This window comes from Amphimedon queenslandica, unplaced genomic scaffold, assembly GCF_000090795.2.
Source record: "Amphimedon queenslandica unplaced genomic scaffold, v1.1 AMPQUscaffold_7422_Cont20626, whole genome shotgun sequence".
NCBI classification, from domain to species: domain Eukaryota; kingdom Metazoa; phylum Porifera; class Demospongiae; order Haplosclerida; family Niphatidae; genus Amphimedon; species Amphimedon queenslandica.
In genome coordinates this window covers 1-2,109 of record NW_003552293.1, presented here as the reverse complement: position 1 = coordinate 2,109, position 2,109 = coordinate 1, and the positions used below count along the sequence as shown (strand labels likewise).

At 34.6% G+C, this 2,109-nt stretch overlaps 1 protein-coding gene across 1 annotated transcript; it reads left to right on the top strand.

Moving 5' to 3' along the window:
- Positions 1–6: 6 nt before the first annotated feature.
- LOC109591721 (uncharacterized) lies at positions 7–2,103 on the top strand (the record flags this gene model as incomplete). Its single annotated transcript, XM_020007387.1, has 4 exons — positions 7–1,063; positions 1,110–1,367; positions 1,415–1,529; positions 1,583–2,103. Coding segments are annotated over exons 1-4 (1,596 nt in total), but the record flags the coding sequence as incomplete, so codon positions are not given.
- Between the last annotated feature and the right edge of the window lie 6 nt (positions 2,104–2,109).

Sequence of the window (2,109 nt, the reverse complement as noted above, 5' to 3'; positions counted from 1 at the left end):
TAATTATAGAGGGACAGTATGTGAAACTGGAGTACTCAGCACTCCAGCTATACCGATTCTAATAAGGAACCAGCATTCTCGTCTTCTTAATATAACTGCATACCCTGAAACTCACTTGAGAGTTACTGTATTATCCAGTAGTAATAACTTGCAAGTATCACCCTCTACTCATAATCTCACCAATTCCCATCCTAAGTCAAATTTTAAACTTGTTGCAGACAAGGAAGGAGTATATACTATCAGTTATAGTTTATCAGGTACAGATTCTCAAGACTTTATTGCTCCACTGCCAGTTAGAGTGGTAGTTGTGAATGGGATCGCTGATATCATTGGAGCAAGATATGAAGAATCAATACCTGATATGCTAAGCCCAAGTTGCTGTAATATGAATGCTGACTTATTATATGAATGTCCTGATTTAATTGATACAATTGTATTCAATTCGTCTAATATATGGAAGAGTAACAGTAATGGAGATCTTGTGACTGATGGGGTTGTATTTGCTTTTACTCAAGGACTATATCTACCAGTTTCAATAGCAGGAACTCAATTATCTCCCACTACATATAATACTCTACCTCAAACTGAGTATTCCTGTCCTCATTTTGAAGATACTGCTTATAGTTCTGATTGTTTGTTATATAATTTCACATCAGCCGACTTTTCCAGTTTACTAGCCAGGCAATTGTTGGGAGCTTCATATTTTAACTTTATTGATGAAGTACTGCCTTCATGGTTGACACTAACAACAAGAGCTCAATCTCTAACAGAGAGCTCTGCCTTTACATTTGAACATTACTCTACTTTTATTGTACCTGGAGAGAATTTTAATAGGATTGAGAGTTGTCAAGACTTAGATCTTATTCAGAATACAATATACTCAGTCATCTCCTTAAAGACCATGATTGTTGCTGAAGTTGTACAAAATTTGTATCATTACACACCAAATGAAAAGGAAACCGTGTGCGTTGCTGTTGACATGTGTAGTGGTGAAGACCCACCAGTATACATTACTCTCCCTCCTAGCAGTGAGGAATTTATGAAGAGTATCAGTCAAATTCAGGTAAAAAAAATAATAAAATGACTTTAATTGTTCTTTTTATTGACAGATGCTTGTTAATGATGGATGGGAAATGACGTTTGAAGAGAGTATGCTCTCTAGAGGCAATATTAGAATTAATGACACAGAAATACCTAGTGGTTATTGGAATGGTGTTAATTTTGTTGATTCCATTTCACTCTTACCACAATTTGATATCAGATTAAAAATTACTGCTTTGAGAAAGTTCATGGACTCTGATGTATTCTGGACAATTTTAAATGTCACTGGCTATGTTTATTATCAACCACAAACCTTACCAAATGAAGTAAAAAGTGATATAATTAATGTTTAATCAATTTCTGTTGTTTATAGGCTGAAGGAATGATCAATGGCTCAATATATCTCTCCCTTAATATGAGTTTTAATGGTGTACCAGGTAAAATGATTCTAACAGCGGAATCCAATCCAGCTCTATTTTCAATCATGAGTAAGCCATAAAGCTATATTACTCTAGCTTTAGTTCTATCTCTGCTTACATAGAAGATAGCAATAATATAATGATGAAGCTTGATTATTCAACTGGTGACAACGATCAGTTTTTTTCAAAGATTTTTCATTGTATGGATAGGGCCTGCCCACTTGATGTTTTTATTCAATTGACTCAAAGAAGAAATATTTCCTTCATCTCGATTCAATCAAGTGAAATAGCATTATTAATAGGCAGTTACACTTTCCCAAGAAAAGTATTGAAACACACTATTTCCATTGATTCTCGATCCTCAGATGATCCTCTGTTATCTAAAGCTCCCCTACAAATTTCATCAAACTTATCAGCAGGTTCTCAGCTTGTCCTTAATTCTTTCGTATCTCTCAAACAACCTGCAGTAGGGTTGGCTATTAGTGTTGTATACCAAAAGAATGGCTCTTTTACATCAAAGCTTGCTAAAGTATCTTTCTCAATGTTAAACACTGTCATCACTACTCCAGTAGAAATCAGCAGCAATTCTGGACTTAAATTTTCAACTTTCAATGCTGATGTGTTTTCAATGTATAAGGTTCAAGTAACA